Genomic DNA, 13772 nt, shown 5'->3' on the forward strand with positions numbered 1-13772 from the left:
ATATTTATAATAATAGGATCCAGGAGAAGAAACTGCTTTGGTGGGTACCGAAACTATTCTTTGAAATTTGAACTTTATTCTGCATTTGTAGTTCGACAGCTGTAAATCATAATTCACGCTGTCTTGCTGTTTATGAATGCCTCGCTATTTTCACCTTTTCAATGCTTGTTATTACTTAGGTATTGCACTTGAAGCTGCAACGACCCATTTTTTTATTAATCGTTAACACCTGGACTAACAACACGAATGTTTACTAGTGGAGAATGCGTTGGTGTCAAAACTCTTAAAATAGTTAAATCTCCATGAATTTATTTATTTTCAATTTTAAACGTTATCTTCCTACGAAGGGGATTCTTTGCTGGAAAATAATACGTAGTTAACTGTAATTTCTCATAAGCTTATTCTTTCCTTCATAATGAATGTTCTATATTCAGCTGTCAGACCACCCATTACAAGTTACTCATTCCATATTACAAGTTACTCATTCATTTTTGCAGAAGATAAGCGTTATCAGCATAGCTTCTAAAAGCTATTGTTATATGAAAAATGACATGTCATATTGTAGATTTTCTCTATTTTTACTTGAAATTGGGACTGATATCTTTGTTATCAAAATTATGTTGTGGTAGTGTAAGAAATGCCTTCTATATTCCTCTTTTCTTTCAAAGAAATGTCTTGTCACCACACCCATGTCACCACACCATATGTTGATAAACAAATGCATATTCCGGACTCTTCAGTAAAATGCAGACATTTTTAGTCCCATACTCAAAAAGAAATAATTACAAGTAAAACGAGACAGAAAGATAAGTCTGAGGCTAGAAAGCAGAGTTGAAAAAGGAAGTAACTGTGTTCGCTAGCATGCGTAAAGAATAGCTGTCTGGCTGATTAAGGAGGTTAAAAAATTATGCATTAAATATAGTAGTTAAATATGGATTATTAAATATAGTCATTAAAAGCTTTTAAAAATGAAATTAAAAAATACTAATAATAAGTAAATAAAAATTTTGAGATTGTAAATATATATATATCTATATTTTCTAAACTTTGGATATGTTGTTACATAGTTAAACACTTATTTTGTTTGCTTGTAAGTCACTTTTTTAATTTAAGATAATTTTTCAATGATTAGATTTTTATTAAATTACACATAAACTTACTTTTGCCAAATGATTAGCAATTATTTATTAAAATTTAAATGCAGTTTTATTGTTTTTATTATGAATATAATTTTTGTTTAATCAATTTACTTAATTACCCATATTTATTGCATTTTTATTTTTAGCGACAATATTTTAAAAATTTGTGAGAAAAATGATCAAAAAGGAGGACACGTGGAAAAATTACAGTAAAAATGGATGCTACAAAAAAGAATATAAGATATTCATCTAAAAAATATTGAACTACAGATTTTAGTAAATACAAAATTACAGCTTGAGGAATTTTTCTGAAATACTATGAAAGTATTCTGACAATACTTTTATTTTATTCAATAAAATGTTTTTATTTCTACAAATTACTACATATAATCAGAGCGCATTAAAAAGCATACTTGGAATGCAAAAACTAAAATATTTTTATATAAATTATGGAAAGACAGATACAAAATTTGGCATCTATTTCGAATCGTTTACCTTCAAATAATTGAAAATTCGTTAAACGATTTAGATTATTTACAAGAACCTTATAACAAATAAATTTATTTATTATTATTCCTTTAAATTTTCAGATTTCAAAATTTTTTCCCACTCACCAAACTGAAATTTACATAAAAATATACTTTATAGATAAATGATTTATTTGAAAAAAAATTTTACTTTTTGATTTTTTAAAATTTATATAGAAATATTGTACTTAAAATACTATTGTTAAAATAGTTCTTCAGCAGTTTTTAAAATTTTTGTACAAGTTTGCAAAATCTTTTATGGTGCAGCGCTAGATGGAATATTATTTACAAATGAAAATTTCACTGAAATGAATTTAGTGTAGGCTAAAGTGAAAAATATTTTTTTTGTACCTTGGGGTGAAATGAATAGTTTCTGGGGATAAAATTTTTAATATTTTCAGAGCTTTATGAAATAAAAAGAAAAGTTTATCTTATTTCAAATTAAAAAATTATATAAAATAAGACACACATTTTGGTTGAATGAATATTTTTAATGCTAACACCAAATTAATTTCTCCTTAATGACTGATGTTAATTTTAAATGTTGGTTTCTAGGAAATTAAAAGTTTATTTTTCAATCATTTAAGTTATTGAATTATATTAGTTTTTACTTTACAACGAAAAAAGGATTTTATTTGTGCGAGAATATCATTTTCAATTTAAGTGCTTCATTTAGAAATTTTATTACTTGATTGCATGGAATTACATACTTAATTTTCTATATAAATAATAAAATTTTAAAAAAAATGAAAGCATTTATTAACATTTTATAAATCTTGCTATGTTAGCGATATTCTTGCTTTAAATAATGTCTTTCTTCCCTTTGAAAACCTATTTTGGAGATATTTCCGCAGGTGAATAAGGAGAAGATCAGTCATTCCAGAGTAAAGCTGGGGGTAGGAACTTTTTGCCACCTGTTTTCCAACTTCGGGCGTTTGCGGTATTCTGGGCATGTTGAGGTTTAGGTCGCTCGGTATTCAAAGAATTAAGGGCTTCAAATAAATTGTAAATTAAAATTTTTTCTTTCTAAATTTATATATATTGAGATGTATGGAAAATATATGAAAGAAGGTTAATACATTTAACGGCAAAAACTAATGGCAGAATTGCATATAATTTTAAATTCTTTATTGTGTGTCAGCAAATCTATAATATTTATGTTGCTTTTCAAACAAAAAACTTATTGTAATTTGTTTCAATATTAATATTTATTTTTTATGAGTTTCTTTTTTTACAGTTCTTGAACAGCCATAACTTCATGTTACAAAATAAAATTAAACCTTTGAATCAAAGAAAAATGTTTTACATCAGAAGTTAAACCTTCCTTTAAATTGCTGACCGAATATTCTCAATAATACTCCATTTTTATTTTTATTCACTTCTCAGAATGCTTTGTTTTCCTTTACTGAAAGTTATTTCTTTGTTTAGTTTTGCCAACAATCAATTCAACTGTTGAATATTGATTGAAAACAAATTTATGCAATGTTTTTAAATTTGGTTAAAGCGGTAATTTCCAAACAGTAATTGTTTTATTGAAAGAATTTAAAACAAGAGTTCAAAAAAAAAAATATTAAATTGATAATAAGTTGCGTGAAAATGTAAAATATTGCAGACAGTAATAATGAAATAAAGTTTTCTTTTCAATAAAATAAATGTGAATTGATTTAACTATAATTAAACATTCCTGTGAGCATCACTCTACAATCACTGATACTTTCCTAAATATTTAGCTAAATGATTATAAATATTTCGTAAGATATATGACTATGTTGAATATGGATATTTTGTAAAAAGGAATGAGTAAAAATCAACTACTCTGTGTCTTTGTCATAAAAATAAAAGTACTTGGAGCCAATGTTAATTTCATATGAGCTATAAATTAAGAACAATGTTTATTTCTTGCCTCCCCTATAAAGTTGAAATCTTTAATATTATGATTGTTTTCATTTATTGAAAAATAAGGGTTAAAAATTAGGTGAATAATGTTAGAATTTTTTTTTCATTTTTAGTGCGGCAGTTCTTTGTTCTGTTACAAATTCTTAACCGATTTTACAGGATTTCAGAGAGATTACTGTGTAGTTTGATAATAGAGATATTTTGTGTCATACTCTATCTAGTCAACTTTTTTCATCCACTGAACTAGTTTAACTATCTATACATGGGCCTGTAATTCTTAACTGAATGTTTCTTATGTATTTCTTTTTTATTTTAAGTCCAATTAAATCAAGGAATTAAATTGTTAGAACTCATATTTTGGTAGTTATGAGATTAGAAATTTAATAAAAATATCTTTTAATAAGACTAAGATTATTTGTTAAATGTTTTGAAATGGAACTTTTTCTACCAAAAATATTTTGAATAGCATAATTCAAATCTTAATTAATATCATTCAAATATAATAATTCAATAATAATAAGTTAATATCAATGTTATACTTTTTTTAGCAATGAGGAGCCCATACAAATTGAAGAGGAATCAAAAACATTGGAAAAAGGATGTCTCGATACAAATGTATTAGATGGAGGTGCAACTGTTGAAAATAAAGAAATACTCGATTCAGATTTGAGCAAAGAGGTATTTTAATGTCTTAGTACTGTAGAGATTATTTCATTATTCTTTAGGTTATTAACTTTAACCTGAACTGATAATATATTTTTTGTTATAACTTTAACTGTCATTATAAAACCAAAAATATTATTTAATGTGAAATATAATGAGACATGTGATTTAAATATATTCTTGAGGAATCTTGAATTATATTATATGACTTTGAAATGCTTTTTACAGAAATAGTATCATTGAGTTTTAAGTCTTTCATTGCGACAGATGAGATAACTTGTCTTCCGAGAATAATCCCTGTGCTCTATTGTATTAGTGAATATGGTTATTGATTGCAATTGAATATTATAATATTATTTTTTAAAGTAAAATAGTCAAATTTTCAAGGATTATGCATTTTATTTCAATGTTCGTGCTGCAAGAGAACTTTAAGTGCAGAGGGTGGGATGTATCATTGCTGTGATGTAAGTGATAAAGTTAAAATTTACCCAACAAATATCAGTTTCAATTATAAATACTTTTTTCAAAGTGCACAGAAATAAAAATGAGCACATGTATTGCCAACAAATATGAAACTTGTGCAAAACTAAGCCAATATCTAGTTAGCTCATTTAACTGCTATATTAATGTAACATTGCATGTTCCATTCACATATTTTTTCCAATCAATAAATTCTTGAGTTTAAAACTAATGTTTTATTATTAGCTTATTATTTTATTTTGCACAGAGCAAAATAGAATCTAAATAGGAAAAGTCAACAATAGATATCCGAGTTTTTAAAACTAAATTTTTAACAAAAAATAGTATGTTTAATACGTGCATTTAATAATTACATTGATTAGTTCAGATTAAATTTAAAAGAAATAAAATAACATTTAGTGCCATCATTCTGATATTGAACTCGAAAGATATCTTAGCAAAACTGTCCATTCTATGTCTAGGGAAGAAATTCCAGAACTGCTTCCTATGGTGAATTTTGAATTTCAGCTAATCATAAATTTTTGTTTGACATCACTTCAGTTAATTATGGAAAATCTAGAACAAACAAGCAAAAGAAAGTTAGAAGTAGTTGTAAGAATGCAGGGCAAGTCCATGTTTTAAGATAGTAATTTAGCCTGAATTATTTATTATCACTATGTTAAAAATTATGTAGCTTGCCTTGAAAATTATTTCTTATTAAATTTTCAATGATTTTCTTCTTCTAAAAAACAGAAAGTAACATAATAAACAAAAAAACATTTTCTAGGAAAAATTCTTATGACTAATACATTTTTCCTTCATTAATATTAATTGGCAAGACATTGTTTTGAGTACCTGCTCGCTTTCTTTTTCCAAATCAACCAAACTTTTAGTGCTTTTGTTTGCATATTAACTTAAAGTTCATTTTTGCTCCTACCTTCAACAAAAGAATTCCAGCACTTATACCAAATGTTTAACCCTTTAACGGGCCCTTTATTTCTAGTAAAGGTAAATTAAAGTATTTTTGGAATTGAAATTGTTTTAAGAACGGTAATTGATATTAAAAAAAAACTAATTTTAGTTTACAAAAATGCCATTTTTTTGGTGGTAAATATATTTAACATGACCTATTAGGAACTTACGGACTTTTATTTTTCTTTATTTATAGAATAAATTCCTTAAATGCTACAAACTTCAAAAGGAATTATGTATTTTGTAACTTTATACGTTTTTTGAAAGTGACAAATGGTTACCAATTTTATTCAAACTCACTTCAAGAAAGCTGAAGTTATTGAAAAATGGAAACCTAAATTAAAACTGGTAAAACGTGGTGGTAAGTATACTTACCACGGCCTTCAAAAGGGTTAAAATGAAATATAAAAGTATTTTTTTAGTTGGAAGATTTTTATTTCTCTGTATGATTTGCTTTCTGTTTCAAATCATTTAAACTGTTCAAATCGTTTGTTTTTTGTTCAGACTATTTGTTTCTTTAATGCTATTTATCTAAGCTAAATGTTTGCATTACTTTATAGAAATCGTGGCAAATTAATTAATTCCAATCTTAGCAACAAGAATCAGATCATTGTTTATCCTAATCCCAAACTATCTGAAATTTAACTGACCAGTACTTTTAAAATTTAAGTATTGTTATTATTGTTATTATTTGCAAAATGCCAACCGGAATAATATTTTTTAGTAAAAACTGGAATGTGAAAAATTAATCACACCAGAACTTTCAGAAATAATAAAACTTGAGATCTTTTTCAACATAGTGGACTTTTGTTTAACTTTCACAACTGATGAAAATATCTTAAAACAGAAGATTTTTTATAGTAAGTTTAAATTTGTATAGTTTGTATGTTTGTTTAGCATTTCATATTTTACTATAAAATTTTGCAAAGTATTTTTTTGTACAATGTACCAAGAAAACAGACCATCCTCAAAAACTTTTGATTTAATGATCAGATCCTCACATTCTAGGACTCAATCTTAATGGTTCAAGGAGTTCAGAAAAATTTTGGATCTAATCTCTTTAATAGCTTGCCAACCCTAGCTTCCTTTTTGGTGGTAGACTCAGACAAATTTTGGATGACTTCTACTTTCTCAGGATCTGGAGAGTGAGTGCCAGAACCTATTATATGACCTAAGAACTTCACGTGACTCTTTCCGAAATCACACTTTTCTAGATTTGCGGTTAGACCAACACTTCTCAGAGTTTGAACCACCTGGTCGATGTGGTAGAGATGTTCATCCCAGTACCTAGAAAATATTGCCACATCATCAATGTATGAGCAACAGTAGTGTCTATGGTGAGCTAGTACTTTATCCATGGATTTCTGAAAGGTTCTTCCTGCATTCTTTAAACTGAATGGAAGAGCCTTCCATTAGTAATGGCCAGCATGAGTGACAAATGTTGTATATGGTTTGGCGCTTTCCTTCATCGGGATTTGCCAATACTCCTTCGTTAAGTCGATTACTGTTATCAAGTGGGTTTTTACCTATTTAAAAAAAAAGGTCTTTTGCGATCTTCATTGGACATGCATCAGAAACTGTGAAGCTATTCAGAAATCTAAAGTCAATGCACAGTCTAAAGCTACCATCCCTTTTTGCAACACATACCACAGGATGTGCCCATTCACTGTCACTGTGCTCTATTAGATCCCGTTCTAGTAATTCTTTAACTTGGTGATCAACTTCGTCTCGGAGCGAAAAGGGGACACGATAGGGTTTTAATCTCTTTGGACTGCAGTCTGCTGTAACTTTTATGTCATGACCTTCGACATGGGCTTGACCTGGTTTGCTACTAAAAACATCGTGTACAATTTTAACACATCAAATAGTTCTTTTTGTTGGTAATATTTTAAATCACCTTTCATATTTTGCTAGTGGATCCATAAATCTTCAGTATATTTATCCATAAGATCCGCTGGTGCATAGTGGATATCTCCAAAGTCTTCATCTTGGTTGAAAATGATACCTATATGATCTACTCGAACAATATAAGGCCTCAATTTATTTATGTGGAATTCCCATATACTCCCGTTTTCCATTTCGACTTTGGCAGAGTGGGGTCTGGTAAGTTCGATTACAGTAACTGGTCCTTGCCAAGTATTGAGCAATTTATGAGATGATGATGGGATTAGCATGAGGACTTTGTCCCCAACATTGAAAGCCTTATCCTTAGACCGTAAGTTGTATCTTGATAAACATTCGTCTTGAGAGATTTTGGAGTTTTCAGCTGCAAAGTCATGAGCTTTTCTTATTTTTCCGATAAGATCATGTAGGTAAGTTTCAATTGAGCGGGATGCAGTTACTGGAACGCTACGTTCGCCTGTCCAGATCTCTTTCAACAAGGATAAAGTTCCCAGTGGCAGTCTCCATGCACCATCTGGAAGGGAGACAAACCAGTGGTACTATGTGGCACTTCCCTATAGGCAAACAGAAGATAGGGAAGGTGCAGGTCTCAATTTCTTCCATGTTCTTGGATATTTTTATTCATCATTTCTTTTAAAGTCCTATTCCATGGTTCAATAGCTACCATATTCTTGGTGTGTCCGGGAGTAGAAAATCGGGGTCATACGCCAAGTAAGTCTTCAAAAGATCGGGTGAGTTTGGCTGTGAAATTAGTTCCCTGATCAAAACAAATCATTTTCGGAAATTCAGTTTGAGAAAAAATCTTCATCAGGATGTTGCATGTGGTCTGTGCACTTTTTTCTTTGACAGGGATGGCTTCTGCCCATCTAGTGCATAAATCAACTGCACATATCACAAACCGATGACCTCTTCTGGATGGAGGTTCTAACGGTCCAATGCAATCAACACTCCATACTTCAAAGGGTGTTTCTGGTCTAACGATAGGTTGGATTGGAATTCTATCTTTATATGTGATTGTTCGTTTCAAATGACATTCCTTGCAGCTTTCACAGAACTTCTTAACATCTTGTTTGATAGTAGGCCAGAAAAATGAATATTTAATTTGTTGAATTGTCTTTTTCTCACCGAGGTGACCTGCAAGAAGAATTTCATGGGCCATTCTCAGAACCTCTGTTCTTTTCTCTAAGGGTAACACAACTTGTTTGATGTTTTCGTCACAAATATTCTCAGAGTGAAGTAAAATTTCGTTTCGAACTGTATAAGCATTTTCGTTCCTTTTTGCCCATTCAAAGCATTTTGCTAGACTCTCATCTTGTTCTTGAAGGGTCTTAAAATACAATTTAGTGTAATTTTCCATTCTTGCATTTTTAATGTCCTTTTGCAAAATTTGGGTAATCACAGCACAATTTGAAGTATTTTCTTTCACTGGTGATGGTTCGTGGCTAGAGTCTTCCACCTCTGAAGAGGTATTCAATTGAAGATTACTGTGACAAAGCTCAATATTTTCACACAGTATCTCATGAGCTGAAGAACTTAGCAGCAAATTGGTAACCAGCTTCTTTAAAACAGCACAAGTGATAGGTACACTACCATGAAGTTCATAATTTATTTTCATTTGGAAAATTTTCAGTGGAGTGACTTCGCTTTCCCCTAAAGCAGAAGATATCTCTATTTTACTTTCTCCTTCACAAGGTATGTCGGCGACTAACTTCTCACGGGCTACCTATATTTTGGCTCCTGTGTCTACAATGCCATTTAGAACCACGTTTCCGCATTTAACTCTGACTAGTTTTAAATCATCTATGTTTCCAGATAAATCCACAGATTTTGAGACAGGAACAGAAATCTTGGCAGTTAGCGCTTCTGGTTTTTCTTTTTCTGGAGGGGGTAGGGACGATTGGATTAAATTGTTTTGGGCAGTTGTAGGAGTGTTCCGAGTTGCCGATTTTTAAGGCAAAATCTGGATGCATGACCTTCTCCTCCACAAGTAAAACAAAATAGTTTGGAAATTGACCTCTGTAGTTCATCACTCTTACGGGATGTATATACGCTTGATGAGCCCTGTTTGTAGAATGATTTGTTTTTTGAAATTCTTTCTTAAGGTGGAGAACGAGGTCGCCACTACTTTTCATTAGTTTTGTCTTTTGAGGGAATTCCAGTAGTTTTCCTTGAATCAATACGTACACTGTTATATTTGTCAAGCTTATCCGCTAATTTTGTTAGAGAAACGAAATTTGCCCAATCATCAAGAAGGTCTCTTACTTCATGAGGTACCTTTTTCTTAAGTTGATCAGTGATAGTGAGATTTTTTAAACTGGCGAAGTCAGTGATTTCTAGTCCATTAATCCACTCTTTGAAATAATTCATGATTTCATAACAAAAATCCCTCTACGATTTTTCAGTTCTTTTCTGGTGCATCACAAAATTTTTCTTCAGATTCTCTACCAATTAGTTGAATGATTTCAGAAGGCAATAAAGTCAATAAACATGATACCCAGTCTTTAGGATCAATCCCTGTTCTTTTAGCCTGTCTTTCAAATACAGATAAATAAATCACGATATCATCATCCCTTAACTTGAATTTAGGAATGAGCTTAATTAAGTCAACGTTATGTTGTCCATTTCCATTGAGCGATGAAGTTTGAGTTAGTCGAGTAAGGGATTCAATTTCAAGTTTTTTCAACTCAAATTCCATTTGTTCTCTTTTCTGTTGAGCTTCGATTTCGTCCTTCCTTCGCTGTTCCTCAATTTCTTCCTTCCTTCGCTGTTCCTCAATTTCTTCCTTCCTTTTCCTCTCAACACAATTGAGAAAAACATTTCTCTGGCAAATGCTTCATCATATGTGTCACTTTGTGTTATTTTGTTTTTTAGTGTTATAATTTTCATACTTGGATCCACATCAATTTCTAATTCGGTGGCCAAACTTAACAAATCCTCTTTTTTACCCTTTCCAAAAAATGCCATGGTTTAAATTTAATAATTCTCAATCATAAAAAAAAAATTAACAAAAAAAAACTTACTTCTTTATAATTAATATTCCAATAATTTCTTTAAAAAAAACGCATAAATGAACATCATTCACAAATCTATGGAAAATGTCTATTTTTGACAACCCCAAAAAGAAATTAACAACTTCAAAATACTGAGAATATTTTGTAATATTCAGTTATCGATTTGTTATATCACACCGCTATATTATAAACCTTCACACTTATAACATTTTAAATCAACACTTCTACTTTGCTTATACTAGATAGATAATATGTACTTTCCTAAAAGCTCACAAATTCAAAGCATTAAAATTATTTCAACCAAAATAATTATTCTTTGAGCAAAAATCAAGTTCTATGTAAGAACGAAAACTTTAACTGTATATTTTAAATCATTAAATGTGATAAGAAAATTATAAATAAGTTTCGTATAAATTTCTCTTTAAAATTTATATTTTCTCTTTAAAATATACGAAAACAAAATATATCATCTATAAAAAAAATTCAACAATGACACAATTCAATATCAAATAATCAAATAGAATAAAACAAGCTCAGTGTTATATATTTCTTTTATTAAAAGACACTTGCATCTTCTTTCTGAAATAAAAACATTTATGCAAAAATAAAAGAAACAAAACAATCGTTTTCGAATGAGACTTCCAAGGTTTTCTGGCTCCCAGTTATATTCCGTTCTTTGATACAACCTATATGTTATTTATTTTTTGTTTGATTTAATAAATCTTAGTTGATATAAATATTAGATCATTCACCATTCTTTATTTTCGGAATACGATTGCATCATTATATGCTATGCATTGGCGTGTTTCCAATAATTTCTAAAACAGAATTTAAAAACCACAATAAATTCACTTTAATCAAATAAAATTTTCAATTATCTGGGATGAAAATCTAAAAAAAAATTTTTTTAAAAAAGCCAAATTCTTTTTAAAATATGCTATCTACATACTCTGGCGAGTAAAAGGATTCACTTTAGAACACTGGTGTGTTGGTACTCTGACGAATAAACTAAATTAATGTTCCATGTCGGAACACAACCATTTAATTTTCATTTTGTATAATTTTCGCCCAAATAATTATAATTACTTATATTTGTGGGAGCATACATTTACAAAAATAAAGTGAGCTCTCACCTGGTTTTTGGTTCTGCATCTTCGACTGCTGCGCCAGTACTGGTTTCCCTAACATTCGTTGTTTATCACGTTGATAACTTCACTTATAATAATATAAGAAACAAGTCTTCAGCTGCAACATTTTATTAAGTAAGTTAAACAGCACAGAACAATAACGCACATAATGGACAAATAAAATTTCACCCAACAAATTTACCAGACATTCATGTCTCTCCTACGAAAAGTTCAAGGTGGAAGTGAGAAAGTTCAGTTTTCTGTTCTGAAAGTGTATTCTTTTTAGAGGGTGTGCGCCATCTATCGGCAACGATTCTTACAAAGGAGGTGACCTCAAATAGGCTAATTAATTGGTGCAGACAATATTTTGAATCAGTTGCAAAAACGTATTTTCTTTCAATAAACATACATTTTGCAAATTTGGCCATATTTGGAAAACTTTTTAAGCAAACTTTGAATTGTAAGGTATAAAATTTTCTGCATGTAAAATTAAATTTTTTAAATTAGATGCTGTGTAAAATATTATACTTTAAATTTATGTAAAAATTTATATACCTTACAATTCAAAATTTGCGCAACTATTATTAAATAAAATAATAAAACTTAGTAAACATTTACTAAAATTTATTCCTTGCATGGAATTATCTTTGGATAAACAAGTTTTATAGTTGTGTGTAAAGATTTTTAAATTTGCTTAAAATGTTCTCGAAATATGGCGAAATACGCAAAAAATAAAATTAACATTAGGGAGTCAAAACATTGAATTTCTCTCTTTGACCTAACTATGGTGGAACCTCGAAACATTAAGATGGAGTCCTAGAATGTGAAGATATGATCATTTAATCAAAAGATATTCAGGGTGGTTCGTTTTTTGGCACACTGTACATTCTAATTCTTTGCTCATGTCTTTTTCTGTTGTTCAAATATATTTTATCGCTTAAATATTTTCCTTTTTTGTCTTTTCCACGCGCATAAACATACTCCAAAATTCAATTTCTACTTAATCTAACATTTAAAATTATCTCCAAAAGAGTGACCACATAAAACAGACATATTGTAAAGGGGTGCAAAAGTTAAATTTCTCCCCAAGGGCTATAAATTCTAGCTATGCTTCTGTCCATTCTTGCTTCATTATTATAGTATAAATGCAACAGAAATTTTCTAAATTATTTAAAAACATATAACGAAAAGTTTAAACAAAATTTATTTCTCAATATTCAGTTTTATTAGTTGAAGAATAACATCTTAAACATTTTAAAAAAACAGGTATTTTTCAAATCCTGAACATTTTAAAACATGGATTTTTTTTAAATTTTTGCTAAATCAACTGTTGTAGTTTTACAATTATAGTTGAACGAGTTTGGATTGAGATTGATTAAGTTTAAAAAAATCTGGATAACTTGAACAGTGTTTCAAGAAGACTTCCTTTCTAGGCTTAGAATCGGCAATTGCAAGAATACATATTTTAGCATATTAGAAATAGCATGTTTAGAAGTCAATTTTTTAACTTTTTACAAGAACTTTATATAATGATTTACATCATAGGTTTCTTACCTTTTTTGGATTACAGCCACTTTGCAAGTCAAAAATTATTCAGCGCCTCCTTACAAAATAATAATAATAATGGTTAATAAATAAATAAGTAACTTTTTGTTTCATTTTAAGACTTTTGATATTTGTATTATACTCTTCAATAACCACTTCTTTAAGTTATTGAAAACAGGCTTAATGTTCAATGTATTTGTTTGAAAACATCTTTTATTTTAATTTTAATGTAAAATTTTTAAGTACTTGTATATCACTTTAAAGTTTAAATTAAATACTTAAATATGTTGAAAGAGTTAGTTTATATTGTTGTACATGGATGGTATCACAAATGCTGACATAGATGGCAGCAGTGTTGTCCTTAATATAATCTCTTATCTGTAATAAAATATTTAGTCCAGTTTTTCAGCCTTTACTCGGGTATGTTGCTTTATTTCTTGTGACCTCCGTGCTTAAATTATTGGGTTAAGTCTTTAGGTTATGGGCCCAGAATGGTCCAAGAAATTTATAGCTAACATTTATTAAGTTTAA

At 29.3% G+C, this 13772-nt stretch overlaps 1 protein-coding gene across 3 annotated transcripts in view; it reads left to right on the forward strand.

Annotated features, from left to right (window-relative positions):
• LOC107440073 (WD repeat domain 81) overlaps positions 1–13772 on the forward strand; it is a 107548-nt gene that overhangs the window by 56221 nt on the left and 37555 nt on the right. For all 3 annotated transcript variants that reach the window (XM_016052860.3, XM_043048186.2, XM_071187794.1), the window contains one exon: positions 4111–4240. In XM_016052860.3, coding sequence (XP_015908346.2) covers positions 4111–4240 — 130 coding nt within the window. The remainder of the gene's footprint in view (positions 1–4110; positions 4241–13772) is intronic.

This window comes from Parasteatoda tepidariorum, chromosome X1 (genome assembly GCF_043381705.1).
Source record: "Parasteatoda tepidariorum isolate YZ-2023 chromosome X1, CAS_Ptep_4.0, whole genome shotgun sequence".
NCBI classification, from domain to species: domain Eukaryota; kingdom Metazoa; phylum Arthropoda; class Arachnida; order Araneae; family Theridiidae; genus Parasteatoda; species Parasteatoda tepidariorum.